Raw genomic sequence first — 21,351 nt, forward strand, 5'->3', positions numbered from 1 at the left:
ATAAACAGTGGGCTTTATTCTACGAAGTTCTTTCCAGGGTGTAGTAGCTAACAATTCTGAAACCTCTGCACATGTAACCTGGAAAGGAGCAATGCACAGATAAATGGCAGATGGTGGGAGCCAGGCTCCTTGCTGTGGGAGCAGGAAGTTACAGATAAGCAAGGGGAGAGCCTCTGCCCTCGTAATCCTGGATCTGGGCTTCCTGGGAGGATGCTGACTGGCTGCGATGTTGACAGATCTTCACGCTGGGAAGACCCTGCAGACATAGGAACTTCACACCCCATCTTTCCACCCATACCTGCTGGAAACACTCAGCCCTCCATAATCAGTCAATTACAGCGTTTAAGACATTCTCACCCCCAGGCAGATAAAGGAGCATGAGGGTCTTGCTTACCACTAAGCTGTCCCAGAATCCAGGCCCTGAGGGTGGAGCCAGGATGGGGGTTCCTGGGCCTCTGAATCCAGGCCCTGGGGGTGGAGCCAGGTTGGGGGTTCCTGGGCCTCTGACCAGAAGGTGAGAGGAGGGAGGAAGACCGGTCCTGAGGACAGAGGTTCCCTCAAGTCTGTGAGCCCAGGAGCCCCAGTGGGGTTCATTCCCAGTGAGGACATGGGCAGGGCCTGCAGTGGTCCTGTGTTTCCCCTGGACCCCTTTGATGAAGCCATGGCAGCACTGGGCCCAGACGTCTCCTGGTGGTGTCTCAAACTCTGACACAGCGGTTTTACAAAGGAACAAGAGAATGGAGCTGAGCCCCTGACGGCCACTCCTTTCTGGCTCTGAGTTGCTTCCACCAGGACCGCAGTCACCTGCACGTAGTCTGCTGTGACCTACCTGCCCCCACTGGCCTTTCCTCTTCCTCCCTGGGATGATTCCCATGACATTTCCAGCCTGGACCGCTCCCCCAGGCCAGACGCCTCTGTCCAGCCACTGCACCCCCATCTCACCTTGGGGGCTAACAGGGCCCTCAGAGGACTGGGATCCCGCAGCTCCCCACACCCAGGAGCAGCCCCACCTTCCCAGGTTCTGAGCCCAGGCACCAGGTGTAACTGAGCCGGACCCTACAGGGCCTTCCCAGGACAGAGCCCTCCCCCACGTCCTCTGCTGTAGGTCCTCTCTGAAGTACCCGGATAACAGTGTCTGATGCACGCTTCCTCAACCACCAAGTGGAAGGAATTAACTACTTGATGATCATGAACAGGTAGCCCCGGAGCTTCTGGGGCCTAAGAATTTATAATGTTAACCGCCTGTTACCTCACCATCAGCCAGAGAATTGTGCACCAGCTGATCACATACCCTGTGACCCCCCTCCTTCACCTGGCCTTTGAAATTGCTTTGCTGAAATCCTTCAGGGAGTTTGGGGTTTTAGAGCACAGGCCACCTGGCCTCCTTGTATTGGCACTTGTACAATTAGAGCTGCACTTTCCTTCACCACACCCGGTGTCAGTAGACTGGCTTTACTGCACTCGGGCAAGCGGACCCACGTTTTGTTAGGTAACACCGGGGTCTCCCAGGCTCCCACCCTCCTTGTGCCCCAGTGACTGTCATCTGCTCCTCCAGAGTCTTGTTGCAGCAAAAGTAGAAATGAAGTTTCCCTTCCCCTGAGAACAAGGAAAACAAAGGGAACAGCGAACAGGCTAGAGAAGAAACATAACCTGGCCTGAAAGAGTTCATCACTCCTTGTTTTACTTTGTCACTCATTTGTAGTAACTAGATTTGTACTTTACAAAGCTAACCTCACTCCCTGACACTATGTATTTTACATTCGGCACCCATCACCCCTGACTCTGTGTGAGTTACATCCCCTGCCTCTCACTCCCTAACCTTATTATGTCCAGCACTTACATTCTATACGCCCCTCATAACAAGTCACCCCCTATAGTTTTTCATTTCAGAAACAAGGTCACCGGCCGATAAACCAGAGGCAAATGGATGCAATTACCAGACTGCTGGACCCCAATTACCGGGCGGCCTGACGCCAGCTATGACTGTTTTGAAACAATGCAAAGGAAAGGAGGAATGCAAGACCTTCACTACTTTGATCCTCATCCCATACCCTGGACTGCGAGAGCCCCACATATAAAATCTTCCCTGATTCTCAAGGAGGGGTGCCCAGTCCTTGAGGTGCTAGCCAGCTGTGTCTTCCCTTCTGCCTGGCAGGAAAATAAAGCCATCTCTCTCTTCCTCCAAAATCCCTGTCTCTGTATTTCTGCTCGGCCTCGGTGCACAGGGAAGCCGATATTTCAACAACAGTCTGTGGCCAGTTCCCGTACTAATTCCCCTCTACACCCACAGCCCTGGCCCAAGCCCGATCTTGTGCCTGGTTCCTCCATCAGGCCTGACAAAGCTCCCTGCCCCACAGTGCGTCTCACATCCCACCCCAACGTGGTCTTTCTGAAGCATAAACGAGACTGTGACCCTCTCCCACCTGTAATCCCCCAAATGTTTCCCCACTTTTGCTAGGGTATCTGCTGGGAGAGACATCTGCCAAGGCCCTGAGGGTCCCCAGCATCCCTACTAGGCTGCTGGCTCCTGGGTTCCCTGACAATGAGCACCTCAGCAGGCCAGAAGACACGGCAGGAAACCCCAGAACTGCTCACCTCCGGAGGGGACTGGCACTGCCACGGCCTGATCAAAGAGAGCAGAGAAGGGCTCCCCTGCTGGGACACAAACTCTGCACGAGTGGCCTCTCCGTGAGCCATTACATCACCTCGTGTGACTTGAGGGAAGGAAGGACCGAGGCACCCTTGGTTCCTAAGGAGGATGGTACAGGCTCAGTCACGTCCCCCCAAATCCACATGCTGAACCCCTAACCCCCAGGACCCAAGGATGTGGCTGTATTTGGAGATGGGATTTTTAAAGAGGTGATCAAGGTAAAAATGAGGTCACTAGGCTGGATCCTAATCCAATAGGATTGATGTCTTACAAGAAGAGATTAGCACACAGATAGGCACAGGGGGAGACCATGTGAGGACCTGGGGAGAAGATGGCTGTCTAAGCACCAGGTAGAGAGGCCTCAGGAGAAATCAGCCTGCAGTCACCTTGATCTCAGCATCCAGGACTGGGAGATAGGTCTGTTATTCAAGCGGCCCAGTCTGTGCTCTTTGTTACGGGGGTCCCGAGCAGACTCACACGCAGGGTAACTCAGGGCTCAGACTGGACAGAGCTCACTCTCCATCTCCCTGTACGTGAGTTACAGGATCCTCAGGGCCTGAGGAGGGGGTCCCTGAGGGGAGGCATGAGATAGAAGATACTAGGCATTAACATGACTGCATTCACGTTAAACGTGCCTGAAGTCCATTCACACGAGATGGTCTTGTCCTGTATGTACATTGGCACCTTCAGTCTGAACTGCAGATCTTTGGCTTCACCACCTCCACTGAGGGCATTAGCTTCACCTGCTGTGGACCGTCTCCTATAGGATTTCCAGAACCACAAAGTGTCGAGGCCTCACAGGCCCCAGAGTCTGTGTGCTACCATCCAGGTGACCCTCACAGCAGAGCTGCACAGCTGCCCATCAGAACCCATTTCCCTTTTTCCTGTTCACGGCTACCCTGAACCTCCCAGCCTTCCCACCCCTTACAGCTGGGACGCAGTGTCTTGTGTTACCAAGGGGAAGGGGTGGAGGTGGTGAGGGCCCTGGCCAGCCTGCATCCTAGGACGGAGGGCATGATGCCCACCTGGTCACCCCATCCTGCTGATTGGAGCCCTCACCTGGAAGCAGGGAGAAGAAACAAGGGGGACAGAGCCTGGGACCTGACCCCCACCTGCCCTGGACTCTCACAACAAGGGAACAGAGACGTCTTGAGCTTCAGCCCAGTTTTGGGAGACACTTTGTTCCAGCAACAAACTTTTGCCTTAAAAGCCAAGGTGCTTTACACACCCCTCCCCAGCTGTCACAGAAAGTCAGGCTTAATCTCATCACACTTTTCTCAAACCCCAGCTCACGCTGAGACCACCTCTCGGGTGATGGTGCTTCAGAGCAGCCCCTTTAAAAGATCCCCGGAGTTCAGCTCTCCCAGCCCTGCCTTCAGTTTAAGGGAGAAGTTTCCTTGACAAACCTGCTCAGTTTCCTTGACAACCAAGCTTCACAATCTCCCAAACTCTCCTCCTTCAGACGTTCCTATTCGAGGCTGGATGAGCCTAAAGTGCCAGTGCTGTCATCATGTGCCAGAGAGCGGCTCCTCCAAGCCCGTAGTTATTGGTTACATGATGCTACTGATGATGAAATCCCAGAAGAGCCAGCTTGGCAGTATAACCATTTCTGGACTCGGCACTGGGTCCCTTTCCACGGACAGAGTGGAGTGGCTGTTTCCACGGGCCCCGTGGTGGAAGAGCTCACCTAATGCAGCCAGGACTTCATCCTTTCCAGGTGATTCCAGGGTCCTCACCCTGCCCAGATCCCACCCACATGGCTGCCATCTGTGCCAGTCTATACGGGACCTTGGTAACCTCCTAAAATGAGGGTTATTTTATACACAGGTAATGGGTTGAATTCTGGCCCCAAAAGATGTGTCCCCCAGAACACATGAACAGGACCATATCTGGGAAAAGCGTCTTTGTATATGTAGTTAAGGATCTTGAGGTGAGGTCATCTTGGGTTAGGGTGGCCCTCAATCCAATTGAGAGAGTCCCTCTGAGAGACAACAGAGGAGAGACAGAGACAGAGAGGAGAAGCCACGTGAACACAGAGGCAGAGACGGGAGGGATGCAGCCGCAATCCTGGGGACGCCTGGAGCCCCCAGAAGCTGGCAAAGGCAGGAAGAACCCTATCCTAGAGCCTTTGGAGAGACTTCTGTCCTGCAACACCTTGATCTCAGATGTCTGGTCTCCAGGACTGGGGGAGGATGAATTCCTGTTGTTTTAAACCACCCAGCTTGTGGTCATTTGTTACAGAAGCCACAGAACGGTCACACAGACCCTACTCTGTAGGATCCCAGAAGTGCGGGTCTCATTAAAGGTCGACAGAGGCTGGATTGCAGAACCCTTAGAGTCAGCATTGCGCCCCAGAAATAGTAAAGCAGAGGCTGGACACCAGAATGTTGAGGGGTCAGTTGGAAGCCCATCCCTAAGGGTGCTGGCTGCACACGGCCTCCCCAGGTTTTTACGCCTGTACATGCTGGGGATAAGTATTTCCATCCTGATTCAGGACCTCTGATGTCACCGTTCACGTTGTTAATTAAGAACCCCATAGTTACACAGATGAAAACCCTATCAGGGCACTTGCTCCAGTGGTAAACAATTCTGAAGTTGGTCAGAGGTGGGGAATCGTCTCCTATGCAGCCAGCAGCCCCCCTGCAAGGAGCGTCCTCATTGCAAAGCTGGGGGACGGTGCTGAGGCGTCTGTGAGTAAACGTGAGCTGAGCCCCAGGCCAGCTGCTGCTGAACTGTTCCCACCCTTCCCAGGTAAAACACCTGAATGTGTGCAAGGACTTGAAAGCCTAGAGGAAGGGCCGTGGAGCCACACCAGCGACAGCACGCAGGGCGACTTGGTGCCTGCAGGCCAGCCAGGGTCGTCCTGGCCCCAGACGCTCTTCTGGAAGCTTTCCATTTCCCTACCTGAGTTATCCCTCCTGTCCCGGCCCCCACTGCTTTTTTCCTTCCTCACCTCTGGCCGGCCTCCGGCTGGCCGGCCAGGTCAGGCTGCCCAGGTCAGCCAATCATCGCCCCTCAGGGGCTCAGAGTTGTAGAAAATGCGCCTTGCTGCACCAGCCAGGTCCAAGGAACAGGTGTGGGGTCCTGAGGGTCAGGATAGACAAGGGGCTGCAACTCTAGCTTGTTTTCTAATCGTTTATTCTGGTCCATGAGTGGGAGACAACTTCAAGAAGACCCTCTCATTAGGAGAGGAGTCAGGGAGAGAAGGGGTGGTGGGTGGAGCCAGGGGCCTGGTGCCCCGGCTGCAGTGGAAGCCTCTGGAAGACCAGGCAGAGGGAGGCCACACAGAGTGATGCCCAAGGTCACAGACCTGTCGGAGCTGCTGTTTGTTAGTTCAGGTCCTGCTCTGAGGTGCTCTGTGTCAGCTCCACCGACAGGTGGGCTGGGGGTGCTCTGCAATGAGGGCTACGTGCACGGTTCCTGTGTGCCCAGCCCTGCCGGGTGCCTGCCCAGGTGAGCTCCGTACGCTGGCAGGGGCCTGACCACGAGAGCCCTGTGGGCTGCTGGGTGCCTGCCCATGTGAGCTCCGTACGCTGGGAGGGGCCTGACCACGGGAGCCCCGTGGGCTGCTGCGTGCCTGCCCAGGTGAGCTCCATACCTTGGGAGGGGCCTGACCACGGGAGCCCCGTGGGCTGCTGCGTGCCTGCCCAGGTGAGCTCCGTACGCTGGGAGGGGCCTGACCACGGGAGCCCCGTGGGCTGCTGGGTACCTGCCCAGGTGACCTCCGTATCCTGGGAGGGGCCTGACCACGGGAGCCCCGTGGGCTGCTGGGTGCCTGCCCAGGTGAGCTCTGTATCTTGGGAGGGACCTGACCACGAGAGCCCCGTGGGCTGCTGGATGCCTGCCCAGGTGAGCTCCGTATCCTGGGAGAGTCCTGACCACGAGAGCCCCGTGTTCTGGGAGGGCGACGTGTGTATGAGCGTCCTCTCTGTACAGCCGGCACAGAGTTGCTTGGCGACTTCCCTGTGGGCAGCGCTGGGATGAGATGAGAACCAGGCCATGCTGCATGTTCCCTGAACCCCTGCCCATCCAGGGTAATGAGGTCAGTAGGCAGGTGCTGGCCATTGTGCTGCGTGAGGGAGGCCCCAAGGGTACCTCTTGTTTCTTCCACCTGACACCACAGACGACCCCCCCACCCCGCCCCGCCCCAGGACAGAGCAGCCAGCCTACCTGGGGCAGGTGGGAGCTCCTGGTGACTCTGCAGGGGAAATGAGAGGGACGGACCAGGCAGGAGGGGGTGGGAGCCCAGGCAGAGCCATGGGGCTCGGGGCCAAGGGTGCCTTTCTGGGTCTGAGCTGGGAGTGGATGTGCAGGTGGTGTGTGTGATCCAGGAAAGCTGCCCTCGGTGACGTGAGGCTGAACCTGCTTCAGAGTGACAAGCCTTCTGGATGATCCTAAAACAGGATAGTGAGACAGATCCTGTTAGAAGAAGGTAAGCGAATCCCCCCAAGAGGAGGCTCTGCGAGCTGGTCCCGGGAGGGGGGTGAAGGGAACAGGTGTGGAAGCTGCGGGGAGTGGGCAGTCCCCCTGGGCGGGCGGCGGGTGCAGACCCCACTCCGTGGCCTCACGTCTGTGCTTCTGGCTGGATTACCTGGCTTCTCGGAGCCTCAGCTTCCCAGTCTGCTCGTGGGGTGATGGTAGCATGGACTGACTAGTGATTTGCTCAGAACAGCGTAGAAAGGGGTCTAGTGGAAATTCCACAGAACACCATCAGTATAGGAATCGCAGGTCCTGTTTCCCGCAGGTCTGTCTGCAGGATCAGTCCGAGCAGACTTGCAGCAGAGCCTGGGGACGGGCTCCGTTTTGTGGGTCCCCCGGTTTCCTGAATCTCGGAAGGAGCAGCTCCAGCGGGCAGTGGCAGGTTCATCCCACACCTGGAAGCATCCAGGCCTCAAGGTCCAGCAGCCCCCGAGCCCTGTGTCTGGGCTCCCAGGAGGCAGAGGGGACAGGCCAGCCTCCTCCTCGGCCCTCTTCCTGCCCAGAACATCCGAGGTCCAGGCCGTTATTAGGGAGAAGAAGCGATTCTGGCGTCTCTGAACTTGAAAACTGCTCTGGATACTAACCCCCTGCTCTCAAGTAGATGGGGAAATAACACCTGTCTCCGGTTATCCACGGCTGCAACCATTCCCTAAGCACCGCTTGCTGAATTCATAGCCCACTTTGGGTTACCGTTTATTTTTATTAAGGCCGGTCCTTGCCTGACAAAGCACACCACGTACGAGCTTTATTTGAAAAACCCCGCGCGGGTTTTTCAGCAGCTCCCTGACCAGGAGCGACGGCGGCGCTGCGGCCAGTCCAGCGCGTGCTCTGCCGGACCCGGGCCCAGTTACAGGCAGGGCGAGCAGCGCAAGACAACCCGGACCTACAGCTGGTGCGGGCGCCCGGTTCCCAGCGGCCACACTCTAGGTCAGTGCCAGGAAGCGTGGGTAGCAGGGAACCCACGCCCCCGAGCGAGCGTCCGCCAATCGCAGAGTGCAGTGCAGCATGGCGCGCTGGGAGGGCGGTGCGTCCGGAGAAGCCCCGCCCCCAGCCCAAGCGTCCGCCAATCGCAGAGCGTGGTGTGTCGCGGCGCGCCGAGTTGGTTCGGCGCCGCGCGGCCTTCCGGCGGCCTGAGGGGGAAGGCACGCTCTGGAGGAGGCGGCGCGCACGAAGATGCCCCGCGGAGGCCAGTCTCATGGCTCAAAGGTAGGCTGTGGGCCTCTGGGCGCCGTCTCCTCGGTCCCCCCACGTCGGCTTCGCCTGCGGGGCGCGGGGCGCGTGTGGCTGGCCCCGGGCTGGTGGGCGGCCGGGGCGTCTGTGGCGTGGACGCAGCCCGCGTTGGAGGCGGGGCGGGAGGGGCCGCCTCCCTGGAGGGCGAGGGTCGCGGCTGCGGGGCGACCGGAGCGGGCGAGCCCGGCCGTGCGGCCCGAGTCTAGCTGGTACTCGCGGGTCTCTGCTGGGCCGCAGCGCGACGGCGGTGTCCTGGGGTCCGGGAGGGCCTGCGTAGCCGCCGCGTCTGCGCCGCGCTGCCTCCCCTGCCCCTTCCGACGCCGGAGCGGGAGTGTCTCGGCCGAGTCGGGCGCGGGGTCCGCCTGGTGACCGCGCTGAGAGCGGCGCAGCTGCGTTCTGAGTGCATTGCGTTTGTCCTGCGTGTGCCCTTTACCTTTTGAAAGCGATTTCTGAGCTCCGCTCTTACCGGCATGCTTGTCTTGTCGTACTGAAAACTGAATGAAAGCAGACACTGACTCCTTTCTTGACTCCTCTTTTCTTACCAAAAAAGTTTCTGAAAAAATAGTCCGCGCACGCTGGTTCAGCCGCCGTCTCACTGCTGTGTCTCCTTGCTCCTGGAATACCATTGGTTGTCACACACGCTGTCAGTTTTGTGACTACCCATTTACGAAGTCCGGGAAGCCCATGACAAACATAACCTAACCCTGATTTCAAAACTACTAAAATGTGAAGAAAGAAAAAACCAAGGAATCAAGGAAGTATGTTAAATTGTTGAAGCCCATGTAACTTGTGAACTTGGTCACTGTACCATTTGACACATTTGCCACTTGATTCTTTTCCTGTATTGCAACTGCTCATTTATTTCTCCTTGCTGCCTTCCTGCCAGGTTCTGACTTCTGACTTTGCGCCTTTTTCCTCACTTTCCAAGTTTGTTCTGGGCAGTCTGACACATTGATGTTAGCTGTCTCTCTGTATGGACGATTTTCAGATGTGTATTTGACCTTTCCCTTGAGCGCGGTTTAAACGCAGTGCACCATGAAGTTGTCATTCTCTCGCCCTTAGTCCCCTGGGCGCCAGCACTTCCTCCTGTGTTGTGCTGGTCTGAGCCTGTTGACACTGATGCTCTCTAATTGGGATTGCAGGGTGCACTTCAGCAGAAACCGTCAGGAGACTTGGAGGAGCAAGGTTCATTCCTCACAGGTCCTGGAGGGTGCATGGTACACCCAAGGACCGCACGGTGAGGTTGGGGGGGGGTGAGACACAGGGAGAGAGGGATGGCACCCCTGGGGTCTGCCTTTATTAGGGTTTGAGGGTTAGGTGTCTAGAGTTTCGGGGATTCATTCTTCGTTGGCTAATTTAAAGCAATAGCAGGGAGGGAGAAGCACGGTCACTCAAACGGTCAGTTATTTAGGTTACCAGGGCTTGTTGAAAGAGGAACTTTCATGGGTGGAGGCAGCCTAGTTCCTTACCTGGTTGTTTTGCAAGTAGCTATGCCATACAGCTGGAGATACTTTTATTCAAGATGGATTTCTTCTAAACCGGATGCCACCTGGCAATCAGATGCTTAATGTCAGGCACTTGCACTACATCCTCACTTAGAAATCTTCATGTTTTTGACTTGATACTCACTTTCCCCCTCGTCATTCTGTCAGTTTTCAAGACCTTATCATAGCACCTGTCATAATCCCTTGAACATATTAGATAACTACCTAATAGATATCTGATGAATGAATGAAAGGAGAACTAGTATAGAAGGTTTGCAAGTATTGTAGGTATGAAGAAACATGGGGAAATACCCTGGTCAGAAGACTTGGGTACGAGTCTCAGCTCTGCAACTAACTAATTTTATAATTCTGGGCAAGCCATGTAGATCTTTCTGGACTCTTAAAATGGAAGTTGATATGTGCCTGAACTAACATGGTAGAATTGGGAATAGTATTGGGAAAGGACTGAGTTGATAAATAAGAAAAGGAAGATGAGACTTAAGTACCTGAAATTGAAAGATGAAGAGGGAAGAGTCAGTGGTGACTCAAAACTTGAACCTGTGAAAAATGCGAAGCTTGGGGAGAGTTCATTGCTTCCTACCTGATGTTAGGATATACAGATACGGGAACCTTAAGGCCCAGGGAGAGATTAGGCTCCAAGTTGCTCCGCGGCTGGGTGTATTTTATTTCTTTCTTCCCTCCTGCCTTTGCCCCCTCACTGTCCTTTCAAGTGCTACGATTCTTATTCCCTCTAAGCTTTGTCTTCTCCCTTTGCTAAATAGCCAAGAACGACCACAGATACTCCCTTTACCTGTCAGTCGCTTACCTTCCGAGATTTCCTGACCCTCCCCTCGCTCTCACAGTTCCTTCTGCCTCCGCAGACTGAATCATAGCTCTCCCCCTTCTCTTTCTCACTGAAAGGAAAACTGTATCTTGGTAAGGTCATAAAAGAGAAATAAAGGAACGCCATATCTTTCTGATGGCACCCTCCTTTTCTACTCCTTCGGGTCCTCATCAGAAAACCTTAGTTTATTTCTGGTGCTTCTTTCATAATGGCAAGGACATAGTAATTTTTAATTAAATGCAGTGTACGTGTCATTTCAAAGAAGTTGTTTCTCTTTCAAGAAAGGGAAACATCGTTTCTTTGAAGCAGGATGGGGAGGAGCCAAGGAGAGAATGAGGACCTGGCTTCTGTCACAGAAGGGGCGAGTATTAGGTAGTAGGACTATTCTTCCTCGGAGACTATGGGGAAGAAGGAGAGCTCAGCAGATGGGAGGTCTGCTGAGCTTTATAGTGGCTTATTTTAACCTTAGGGAAGATGTGACGACCTGCGCCACGATGGTGACAAGGAGAGGTAAAGGCAGGCATGGGTGTGGAACTTGTGTATGTAAGTGTGTGTGTGAGTAGAGGGTTAGGGAATGGTAAGAGTGTTTACCAGCATTGACCAAGGACAGGTAATAAGAAAATATGGGGAGGGCCACTCTCATTTGTGGGTCTTTTCATCCTAGCCTTGTGGGTTGGTGATTGGTAAAGTGAGTTGGTAGAAGGGTAGGAGTCTTAATGCTTGAAAGGAAACACTGACGTAGTTGGCCGTAAGAGTGCAGAATGGCAGGTGAGACATCATGATTAGGAGGAGGCTAGTGGCTGATACCATGACTGGGCTTGAGACTTCGAAGTTCCAGTGATATTCCCAGGTTCTCAACCCGGTCGGAAAGCTCAGCTGCTGTTATGTGCCTTTGTGTGGAAGGTGCACATGACAGTTATTGCTAGACACTTTTGTTAAAGTGAGATAATGCAGAATCAGTGGCTGGAATCTTTATTTCTGGAATTAGACATGCATGGGAGAAAATCCTGACATGTTGCTTACGAGATCTCTGACCAGCACAATATACACAGCATTTCTAAGTTGTAGCTTCTTTGTCTATCAAATGGGGGTAATACCAGTCTTGCAAGGTTGGTATGAGGGTTAAGTGATGAGAACTGCATGAAATGATGTACTGAGCGTATAAGCACTCAATTAACATTAGTGATAATGAAAGCAGTTAATAATAAAACACCATGATAATGAAAGAGATTTCTGGATGAGGACAAAGCTGTTGTTCATCCTCTACTGTTTTGCCTTTTGATTTCTCCGGAATTGCTTCACTCAGTTTGTTGAACAAGGAATAGGAAGAGGGCTTAGTTTTAAAGTTGTTCAGTGGTGGAGAGAGATTCTCTCCTAGTTACCTTGGTAGGAGTACCTTATGGTTCCGGTTTTAGCCCTTGGTAAACCCACTGGATGATTTACCAGTGGCTCTGCTTCTCAGAATTGGACTCCTTAGTACTGATAGCTTAGTCTAGAGGTTGTCGTATCCTTAAAATGGAAGGAAAGGAGAACTAACATTTATTGAAGACTCTTCATAGGTCAGGTACTTCACATATGTATTTCCTGTAAGGGGAAAATATTTTCTTTGAAATCAAAATAATACATGCTTATAGATGAAAGCAGTCGTATGAAAAGATTCTCACGAAAACCAGCAGTTGTTGCCCGGCCCCTTCCTGCACTGAGTCACGTCCCTGAAGGCAATCCCTGCTTAAAATTGAGGTAATCGTAGAATCACAGAACAGTTGTAAGGAATTATAGACATCTCATGTATTCTTCATCCAGTTGGCCACAATGGTAACATTCTGCAAAACTGTAGTACAATATCACCACTAATGTATTGACGTTAATACAACTGTCTTGTTCACATCTCCCCAGATGTGCGTCTGTATACGTGTGTGTGTGTTTAGTTCTATACAATTTTATCACATGTATAGGTTCATGTATCTACTACCACAGTCAAGATACTGAACAGTTTCATCAGCATAGGATCCTTTTTATAATCACACCAACTCCCATTAACTCCCACCCCTAAACCCTGGCAATCATTAGTCTATTCATTATTTAAAAGTTTTTGTCATTCAAAAATGTTATTGGGATAGAATCATACAGTTTATAACCTTTTGACATTGTTTTCCTTATTTTTTTCCCACTCAGCATAAAACTCTTGTCCAAGTTGTGTATATCAGTAGTTTCTTCATTTTTATTGTGGAGTCGTGGTCCATGGAATGGATGTACCACAGTTTCACTTAGCATTTTACCTGTTGAAGTACATCTGGGCTGTTTCCAGTTTCTGGCTATTAGAATTAAGCTGCTGTGAACACTTGTGTACAGGTGTTTTGGGGAACATAGGTTTTTTTTTTTTTTTTTTTTTTTTTTTTTTTTTTGTGGTACGCAGGCCTCTCACTGTTGTGGCCTCTCCCGTCGCGGAGCACAGGCTCCGGACGCGCAGGCTCAGCGGCCACGGCTCACGGGCCCAGCCGCTCCGCGGCACGTGGGATCCTCCCGGACCGGGGCACGAACCCGTGTCCCCTGCATCAGCAGGCGGACTCCCAACCACTGCGCCACCAGGGAAGCCCGGAACATAGGTTTTTATTTCTCTAAGATAAATGCCCAAGAGTGTAATTGCTGGGTCATATCGTAATTTGATGTTTAGTTTTATAAGAAACTAACAAACTTTTCTAGAGTGGCTGTACAATATTACACTGGCAATGTATGAGTGATTCAATTTCACAGATAATAAATTCATGCTTTTAAAGTACAGAATTCAGTGGTTTTAGTATATTCACAAAGTTGTACAAATATTTCTTATTATAGAATATTCTCATCACACTGAAGAGGAACTCCATGGCTGTTAGTAGTCATTCCACATTCTCTCCTTCCCCATCCCCCTGGCAACCATTCAGCTACTTTCCATCTGTATAGATTTGCCTATTCTGGACATTTCATGTAAATGGAATAACATATGGTCTTTTGAGACTGGCTTTTTCACTTAGCCTAACGTTTTCAGGGTTCATCCGTTGTTGTAGATGTATCAGTACTTCATTCCCCTTTATGGTTGAATAATTTTTCATCGTATGGTATACATTAAAAAAATTCCATTCAGCAGTTGATGGATATTTGGATTATTTACACTTTTTGGTTGTTAGGAATGATGCTGCTATGATCATTTGTGTACCAATTTTTGTGAGGATGAAAGTTTTCATTTACCTTGGATGTAAACCTACCAGTGGAATTGATGAGTCATATGGTAATTGTATGCTTAAATTTTGAGGAACTGCCAAACTGTTTTCCAAGTGGTTACATTTTTTAGTCTCACCAGCAAGGAATGAGGATTCTAATTTCTCCGCATGCTTGTCAATACTTGTTATTGCGTTCTTTTGACATTAGCTATCTTAATGGGTAGAAAGTGGTATTTTATTGTTTTGGTTTTGATTTGCGTTTCCCTAATGACTAATTATGTTGAGTATCTTTTCATGTGTTTATTGGTCATTTGTGTATCTTCTTTGAAGAAATGTGTATTCATATTACTTGCCCATGTTTTTTTTTTTTTTAATTTGGCTGTGTTGGATCTTCGTTGCTGCGTGTGGGCTTTCTCTAGTTGTGGCGAGCGGGGGCTACTCTTCGTTGCGGTGTGCGGGCTTCTCATTGCGGCGACTTCTCTTGCTGGGGAGCACAGGCTCTAGGTGCACGGGCTCTAGAGCGCAGGGTCAGTAGTTGTGGCGCACGGGCTTAGTTGCTCCGCGGCATGTGGGATCTTCCCGGACCAGGGCTCGAACCCGTGTCCCCTGCATTGGCAGGCGGATTCTTAACCACTGTGCCACCAAGGAAGCCCTTGCCCGTGTTTTAGTTGGATTTGTCTTTTTATTGTTGAATTGTAAGGGTTCTTTATAAATTCTGTATACAGTTTCCTTACCAGATATGTGGTTTGCAAATATTTTCTCCCATTCTGTGGGCTTGCTTTTCATTTTCTTGATGAGGTCATTTGAAGCACAAATGTTTAAAATTTTTGATGAAGTCCAGTCTTTTTACTTTTTGTTGCTTATGCTTTTGGTGTCATATCTAAGAAATCACTTAGGTCATAAGTCATAAGGGTTTATTCATATGTTTTCTTCTAAGAGTTTCTAGTTTTAGCTCTTACATTTAGGTCTGTGGTTCATTTGGAGTTAATTTTTGTATGTGGTGTAAGGAAAGGGTCTACCTTCATTCTTTTTTTTTTTTTTTTTTTTTTTGCGGTATGCGGGCCTCTCACTGTTGTGGCCTCTCCCGTTGCGGAGCACAGGCTCCGGACGCGCAGGCTCAGTGGCCATGGCTCACGGGCCCAGCTGCTCCGTGGCATGTGGGATCCTCCCGGACCGGGGCACGAACCCGTGTCCCCTGCATCAGCAGGAGGACTCTCAACCACTGTGCCACCAGGGAAGCCCAAGTTGTAGATTTTAATTTCTGTTCTTTTAAGGAGCAAAACCTCTAGAGCATCAGAAAATTCCTATTAAGCAAAGAAAGGCAGCAGAATACAGTGTTGTCTATCTTAAGGATACAACTAAAGCATATATAACCAGAAGATGCAAATAGGGCAGCAGTATATTAAAACAGTTTTGTCAGGTTGCCGGCTTGGTGCCTGGTACATAATTTTGTACTCAGTTTTTGGAATGGACAAATAGTGGAATAGGGTGATGCTTTTAAAAAAATTTATTGTAATGTTAAGACAAATAAAAATGGAGTACTTTTGTAAAGATTGAAACACACATGAACAGTTTCTTAAAAAGTTATGTGTAAGAAAGCTTGTCCAGTTGGTGTAGCTCTAGATTATCTCCTCTTAAAAGCTATGACCGAGAAAAACAGTACATATCATCTACCCAACAACTAATTCATTTATAGAAAGAAGAGAAACATACTTAGTGCCTGAGTTCTGGCCACAATTTTACTAAGATCTCAAAAATATTTATCTTTGAACATTCTGTATAAGTTCCTCCTTATTTTGAACCAGTTTTGTTGAATTCTGCATTCAGTTCTTGTCACTTAGGCATTAAAATAATATAGGTAACAAATGTACACTTATGAGTGTGGAGAAATCCATTAATCAAAGGGAAAACAGTTTTGAGGAGAGGTTAATGAAGAAATCACATTGCAGTAGTTGAAGAATAAAATCTTTGTGTTGACAAATCTCTGTATAAGTATGCTGGGGGAGAGAAGGAGCAAGGGATAGCATGATGGGGTGAGAGAGAGTTTTAAAAAAAGTTAATGAGAAACTTGTGCATGGTTGAATGATGGCCTAAGGGTGGAACAGATTAAGATAGGAAACTTTGGAATCCTGAATGCAGTGTCTCGTGACTGGCATCCTGTTCTTCATGTTGAGGATTTTCTTCTTATAGCCTCAAGCCACTGGGATGTAAGCTTTCTGTTTCTTCCTCAGCCTTTTTAAAAATTCAGTAGAGCCTATAGCATTTTTACTTTTTTACCCAACATTGTGTATTTTACTGCAGCAGAATATTCCAAGCATGTGCAGAGAAGCTTGTTCTGTGTTTAGTTTACCTGTATGGTAAAGCCATACAGGTTGGATTTTTTTTTGGCTGCACTGGGTCTTCGTTGCTGTGCGTGGGCTTTCTCTAGTTGCGGTTAGCGGGGGCTTCTCTTGTTGCATAGCATGGGTTCTAGGCGCTCAGGCTTCAGTAGTTGTGGCGCCCGGGCTCAGTAGTTGTGGCTCGTGGGCTGTAGACCGCAGGCTTAGTAGTTGTGGTGCACGGGCTTAGTTGCTCCGTGGCATGTGGGATCTTCCCAGACCAGGGCTTGAAGCCGTGTCGCCTGCATTGGCAGGCGGATTCTTAACCACTGCACCACCAGGGAAGTCCCTAGAGGTTGGATTTTAATCCAGTGTTCTTGGTGGTGGTTCTCAAACTTTAATAGTGCCTAACTCACCAGGGTGGTTGGTGGGCCTCTCATCACTCAAGATTCTAATTTGAGGTTTGAGTATCTACTATCTCTAAAGGCATACGTGGTGATTCTGATGTGCATTGCCCTTGATTGCATTTTAAAAATTGTGGTCAAATAGAATGAAATTAACTATTTTAACAATTTTTAAGTCTGTGGTCTGTGACATTAAGTACCTTCATGTTGTTCCGAAACTATCACCACCATCCATCTCCAGAACTTTTCATCATCCCAAACTGAAACCCTATACCCATTAAACAACAATTCCTCATTTTCCCCTCCCTGCAACCCCTGGCAACCACCATTTTACTTTATGTCTCTGAGTTTGATGACTTGAGGGACCTAATATAAGTGGAATCATAATTTTTGTCCTTTTGTATCTGGCTTATTTCATTTAGCTTAATGTCTTGAAGGTTCTTCCATGCTGTATCGTGTGTCAGAATTTTTTTCTTTCTTTAAGGCTGAATGTAGTCCGTTGTATGTGTATACCACATTTTGTTTATCATTCATCCATTGATGGACATTTGGGTTGTTTCAACCTTTTGGCTCTTGTGAATGTGGCACTCTGAACATTGTTGTGGAAATGTCTGTTTGAGTCTCTGCTTTCAATTCTTTTGGGTATATGCTGGATCATAGGGTAATTATATTTTTAACTTTTGAGTAGCCACCATACTTTTATCCACAGTGACTGCATCATTAGCATTTCTATCAGAATGTATGAGGGTTTCAGTTTTTCCATACCCTTGCTAGGACTTATTATTTTCTGTTTTAAAAAAAATTTTTTTTAATTTTAACTTTTTTTAATAGTAGTCATTCCTAATGGGTGTGAAGTGGTATCTCATTGTGGTTTTGATTCACAATTCTCTCATGAATAATGATGTTGAGCACCTTTTCATGTGCCTGTTAGCCATATGTATATCTACTTTGGAGAAATGTCTCTTTCAGGTCCTTTGCCCACTTAAAAATTGAGTTGTTGGTCTTTTCGTTGTTGAGTTGTTAGGAGTTCTTTATGTATTTTGGATATTTGTTCCTCATCAGATCTTGGATTGCATCTTAAGAAATGCTGGCTTGGGGTAAGGAGTTTGAATTGTGGAGTCAAACAGCCTTTGTGAACCTTGGCTCGTGTGTAAGTTCCCTTGCATATTAAAACTGCCGGCTACCAATCTAGAGCGATCTACCTCTTTCTTTGGTCTCCCCTTGTCCTCTGTGCATGGGCACCAGTTTCAGACTTCACCTGGGGACTCCTGAGGTCGCAAACCTACAGCGTGTCAGGATTTCTTTCCTTTTTAAGGCTGTGAATAGTTTTTATTTTCATGTACATGCATATTTTGTTTATCCATTCATCCATTGGTGGACATTTGGGTTGTTTCCAGTTTTTAGTTACTGTGAATAATGTTATTTTGAACTTTGACATTTAAACATACATTTGAGGGACTTCCCTGGTGGTCCAGGGGGTACGACTGCACGCTCCCAATCCAGGGGGCCTGGGTTCGATCCCTGGTCGGGGAACTAGATCCTGCATGCATGCCGCAACAAAGAGTTCGCCTGCGGTAACTAAGAAGTCTGTGTGCTGCAACTAAGGAGTCTGCATGTTGCAGTGAAGATCCCACGTGCTGCAACTAAGACCTGGCACAGCCAAAATAAATAAGTAAATATTAAAAAAAAAAAAACCCAAACATCCATTTGAGTCCCAGCTTTCAGTTCTTTTGGGAAATCGAATTGCTCAGAAGTAGAATTGCTAGATCCTATGGTAATTCTATGTTTAATTTTTTGGAGGATCCACTACCATTTTCTATAGCAACTGCATCATTTTGTATTTCTACCAGCAATGCACAGGAGTTCCAGTTTTTTCCATATCCTTGCCAATACTTATTACTTATTTATTTTTTGAGAGTAACTATTATAACGGGTGGGAGTTGGTGTCTCACATTGTGGTTTTGATTTGTGTTTCCCTAATGACTAATGATATCAAGCATCTTTTTATGTGATTGTTGGTCATTTGTATGCCCTCTTTGGAGAAATGTCTATCAGACTTTTACCAAGTTTTAAACTGAGTTGTTGAGTTGTGGGAGTTCTTCATATATCCTGGGTACTAGATTCTTAGTTGGATATGTGATTTGCAAATATTTTCTCCCATTATATGAATTGTCCTTCTACTTTCTGATAATATCTTTTGAAATTCATAAGTTTTAAATATTGATGGTTTAGTTTATTCATTTTTTGTTAACTTGTCCTTTTGTGTTATGTCTGAAACCACTGCTTAGTAACTTCTGTTATTTTTTGTCAGACCCTTGACAGAAATCGTTTGGCCACAGATGTATGAGTTTTTCTGGACTATGAATTCTGTTCCATTGATTGGGTCTATTGTTATGCCCGTACCACACTTCTTTGATTACTGTTATTTTGTAGTAAGTTTTGAAATTGGGATGTGAGTTCCAGTCATGGAACTTTTGTGGTTTTCTCATAGAATCAGGATGAGTTACATGTTTGGTATCAATGTGTGACCATATAGGTGGGTTATTGTCAATCAGGGAACCTCACCTGAGCCTTGGTGTCCAGAGCTTTTACTGGGGCTTTGCTATGGACTGCATATTTGTGTTCTCTATTCCCAACCCCCATTCGTATGTTGAAACCTAATCCTCAATGTGTTAGTATTTGGAGATGGAGTCTTTGAAAAGTAAATAGGTCATGAGGGTGGAGCTCTCATGAATGGGATTAGTGCCCTTATAAAAGAGGTTCCAGAGAGATCCCTCCTCCCTTTAGCATCAGTGAGGAAGTGATCCTTTGCCAGATTTCACCACTAACACTGAATCTGCTGACACCTTGATCTTGGACTTCCCAGCTTCTAGAACTTGAGAAGTGTTTGTTGTTTATAGGCTACCTACTTTATGGCATTTTGTTATAGTAGCCCAAACAGACTAAGGCTCCATTACATAGACATAAATGGCTGATCTCAGTCTTCAGTTCTTCTGTGTGTGACTGAAAGCCTTCACTCTAAATCACACTGTCTTTCTGGTGTCACCAGCCCCCATGCTAACTGTATGGGGTGTGATTAGCCACCACCCTAAATCACATTATTAGACTGTCTGGTGTAACTGAAGCTCTCAGGCAAAGAAAGACACTTCTGTCAGCCATGGAATTCCAAGGGCATAGACATTACTTTCCAGAAGCCAAGGACAAAGGCTAAACTTGTTTGTTTGTTTGTTTTTTGGCCGCTCTGTGCAGCTTACAGGATCTTAGTTCTCTGAGCATAGATCAAACTCAGGCCCCAGCAGTGGAAGCACTGAGTCCTAATCACTGGACCACCAGGGAATTAATTCCCTAGCCTTCCTTTTAGGTGAGGTTAGATTGTTTACTGCATGTTTACTTTTTCAGTCCTTCCCTAATAAGTCTTTTACCCATGGTTGTCTTTTTTTCACACCTTAAGAGCCCATGTTTATAACAAACACAAATCCTCTTCTCAGTCTGCAAATGTCTCTCCCTAATTCACATTCATGTGCCCTCATTTTGAAGTGAATTTGTGATTGCTGCCTTAACTCACAGAGTTACTATAAGGCTTCAATTAGGGAAAGAAATTAAAAAGTGGTTTTTAGAATTAATCTCTGCAACCTTCGTACTGCCTCTGCATGTTTATACTAACTTCTGTTATTTTACGTCTCTGTATTGTGTTTTGTGACAGGTCTAATGATCATATTGATTTCTTGAGGACAGGGTTCATGGTATTTCTCTGTGTTTTCTGTGCTTAAGTGATTACAAGCACTGGTTTGTTGAATTGAGTTTTCAATAATGGTACAAATATATTGAAATTCCATCTGCTTTTAACCACCAGAGTGGCTGCATTTGGTTGTGCAGGTTGAAAACTGCAGTGCGCAGAGGCCCTATACATAGTCACGTCCTGCAAAAGTTGTATATTTATTATGCTACTCTTTTCAGTAGATGGCAATAAAGCATCTTTCCTAATAAAATCAGTACATTATGACAATTTCCAAATATATGGAAGTCCAGTGACTTGAGAAGGGAGTGTTTTTTTCTCATTTGCAGAAAAATGTAGCCCTATTAAGAATATGGTCCTTGGGCTTAAACTAGCTTGAATTTTGATCCTGGCTTTGCTGTTTACAGATACGTGATCTTGAAAAATGTCTTCAACAGTTAGTTTCTTTATCTGTAAAATGGAATTAATACTACTCATTTCACCATAAAATATCACCTAGGATCTATATGAGGTAATAGACATGAAACATTTGCAGTGACGTCTGGCAGCTACTGAATTATCTTAGTCTGTTCAGGCTGCTGTAACAAAAATGCCATAGGCTAATGGTTTATAAACAACACAGATGTGTCACAGCTCTGGAGGCTGGTAAGTTCAAATTTAAGGTGCCAGTACATTCAGTGTTTGTTGAGGGCCCACTTCATGGTTCATAGCCGTCTTCTTTCTGTCCACACATAGTGGATCTCTCTAGTACCTAATATAGGGCACTAATCCCATATAAGGGCACTAATCCCATTCATGAGGGTTCCATCCTTGTGAACTAAGCACCTCCCGAAGTCCTCACCTCCAAGTACCATCACATTGGGGATTAGGTTTCAACATATGAATTATGGGGGGGACACAGATATTCCATCTGTAGCATAAATATTCAGTTTGTGATAGCTAAACGATTGTGCTTCTTTTCATTGGAGCTGGTTTTACTTTAGTAGTGTGTGATTACATAGTTATA

At 48.0% G+C, this 21,351-nt stretch overlaps 1 protein-coding gene across 2 annotated transcripts in view; it reads left to right on the forward strand.

Moving 5' to 3' along the window:
- Positions 1–8,032: 8,032 nt before the first annotated feature.
- The window catches only part of SPIDR (scaffold protein involved in DNA repair), a 337,315-nt gene continuing 323,996 nt past the window's right edge, over positions 8,033–21,351 (forward strand). For both annotated transcript variants that reach the window (XM_081258205.1, XM_081258206.1), the window contains exon 1: positions 8,033–8,335. In XM_081258205.1, coding sequence (XP_081114331.1) covers positions 8,303–8,335 — 33 coding nt within the window. In that variant the 5' untranslated portion in view covers positions 8,033–8,302. The remainder of the gene's footprint in view (positions 8,336–21,351) is intronic.

This window comes from Mesoplodon bidens (assembly GCF_964165515.1).
Source record: "Mesoplodon bidens genome assembly, chromosome: 16".
NCBI classification, from domain to species: domain Eukaryota; kingdom Metazoa; phylum Chordata; class Mammalia; order Artiodactyla; family Ziphiidae; genus Mesoplodon; species Mesoplodon bidens.